General features: G+C 38.7%; 1 protein-coding gene across 6 annotated transcripts in view; it reads right to left on the minus strand.

Moving 5' to 3' along the window:
• The window catches only part of LOC123517318 (integrin alpha-PS2-like), a 60877-nt gene that overhangs the window by 23922 nt on the left and 34455 nt on the right, over nucleotides 1–2500 (minus strand). For 4 of the 6 annotated variants that reach the window (XR_006678443.1, XM_045277325.1, XM_045277305.1 and 1 more), the window contains exon 7: nucleotides 1392–1418. The exons of the other annotated variants lie outside the window; for them this stretch is intronic. Coding sequence is in view for 3 of the 4 variants with exons in the window: in XM_045277325.1 (XP_045133260.1) it covers nucleotides 1392–1418 (27 nt within the window). In the remaining variant the exon portion in view is untranslated. The remainder of the gene's footprint in view (nucleotides 1–1391; nucleotides 1419–2500) is intronic. 6 annotated transcript variants of the gene reach the window in all.

Below are 2500 nucleotides of genomic sequence, written 5' to 3' on the forward strand. Positions count from 1 at the left end.
GAAAAACATATAAGAAAAATGTTAAAAAAATAAAATCAAGCCATATTTTTTATAATTTAGTACTAGTTAATGAAAAAATAAGGAAAAAAAAGCAAAATTTGTGAAGCTAAGAGAAACTTTCAAATTATTTAGTACACGTTAACAAAAAAAGCGAAAAAATGTGAAACTAAGCCACATTTTCAAATAATTTCGTTCAAGTTAATGAAAAAATAAGAAAAAAGCGAGAAAAATAATACTAAGCCATATTTTCAATTAGTTCTGTTCAAGTTAATGAACAAATAAGAAAAATTTCAAAAAATCCTAAAATCAAGCCACACGTTCAATTAATTTCGTTCAAGTTAATAAAAATGAATAAAAAAAGCGAAAAAATGTGAAACTAAACCACAATTTCAATTAATTTCGTTCAAGTTATTGAAAAAAATGATACAAATATTAATGGTCTATAATTTACAACGTCCACTAATCTACAGACACACACACACATATGTACACATCTACACGCACACGGCGGGGAGAATGTGCACACGTGGGGTTTAGTACGTACATATAATAGTGAAGGAAGGAAAGAAGGAAGAAAGGAAGAAAAGAAGGAAGGAAGAAATAGAAAATAAATAATAATGTTTTTTTTCTGAAATTAATAGTAGCGATTATTATTATTATTATTATTATTATTATTATTATTATTATTGTAACTTGATGTTGAAAAAAATGAATAAATAAGGTCAAATCTACCATTATTATTATTATTATTATTATTATTATTATCATTATTACACTACGGTTTATGAACACAGAATAGCCGAGTTTCCCGTCACTACAAGAGCTGCCAAGAAAGAAAACGGGATATGAGAGAAAACGGGGCGTGAGTGTTGCCGTTCACCTGTGCAGAGTCTAAAAAAAGAGAAAGAAAATGAAATGAAAATAATGAACGAAGAAATGTGAGAAGGAAACAAAGGAAGGAATGGAACACAACACGAAACAAAGAGAAAACAACATATGAATAAAGAAAAAAAAAAAAGAAAAAGGAAAAAAAAAAGAAACGAAGAGAGAGAGAGAGAGAGAGAGAGAGAGAGAGAGAGAGAGAGAGAGAGAGAGAGAGAGAGAGAGAAAGACAGAGAAAAAAAGAAAGACAGAGGTAAAGAAACACAGACACACAGACAAACAGAGACAGACAGACAAACAGACAGAGAGGAAGAGAACCACGACAGACAGACAGACAGACAGACAGAGAGACAGAGACAAAGAGAGACAAACAGATAAACAGACAGAGAGGAAGAGAACCACGACAAACAGACAGACAGACAGACAGAGAGACAGACAGACAGAGAGAAGGACAGACAGACAGACAGACATACAGACAGACAGACAAGGCATAGAGAGTGGCGGGTTACCTTCCAGTTTCGTTGTCCAACATTGGCCTGGAATGAGTGAGAGGGAATGAGTGAACGGGGAGAGAGAGAGAGAGAGAGAGAGAGAGAGAGAGAGAGAGAGAGAGAGAGAGAGAGAGAGAGAGAGAGAGAGAGAGAGAGAGAGAGAGAGGAATGAGTGAACGGGGAGAGTGAGAGTGAGAGGGAGACGTGAGAGGGGAGAGAGAGGGAGAGATGAGAGGGAGAGTAAAAGAGGTGGGAAGATTAATAAATGCATGGGTGAGAGAGAGAGAGAGAGAGAGAGAGAGAGAGAGAGAGAGAGAGAGAGAGAGAGAGAGAGAGAAAATTATCTGCAGACCTTAAAAAGAAACCACATTTTAATTAAAGAATTTTTCACACACACACACACACACACACACACACACACACACACACACACACACACACACACACACACACACACGCACGCACACACACACGCACACGGTTGTCTTTACCTTTGCATACAAACAAGAGAGGCAATTAATAAACACTAGGCAGTAGTCACCTGCCGCCCGGTGGAATACTCCAGGAGAGGTACTTACGGGGATGTAGGCAGTGCTGCAGACTGAGTGATTCCCCGTGTCCTCTATTCCCGGTTCCCTTTGTGGTCTCATTTATACAATTGAGCAGCTGCAGCCTGCCCTCTAAAGACAACTTCTACTACTTCCTACACTACACTACAACACCTTACACTTTTACACTCTCTTCAAATAAAAATTTAATAATGGCTTCACCACGCCCTGCCTCGGAGTCCCCTCTGGGAGGGACCATAAATGTCCCCAGGTCGGACTGCCCTCTGCTGTCGACCTTGGGTGTCTTGACACTTCATCTAATACTTTCACTATCAATTTCTGCAACATTCGTGGCCTTCGTTCTAATTTTCAATCTGTGGAACACCACCTCTCCTCTACTAAACCTCATCTTCTCTTCCTAACCGAAACACAGTTGTCTGTGACTACTGACAGCAGCCCTTTTCTGTTCCCTCCTACTTGCTCTATCCTCATTTTCAATCCAAAGCTGGATGTTGCGCATACGTGCGTAACGACACCACTTGCTCTCGTGCCCACAATCTTGAATCTTCAGAATTTTCT

The sequence above is a fragment of the Portunus trituberculatus genome, chromosome 6 (genome assembly GCF_017591435.1).
Source record: "Portunus trituberculatus isolate SZX2019 chromosome 6, ASM1759143v1, whole genome shotgun sequence".
Taxonomy (NCBI): domain Eukaryota; kingdom Metazoa; phylum Arthropoda; class Malacostraca; order Decapoda; family Portunidae; genus Portunus; species Portunus trituberculatus.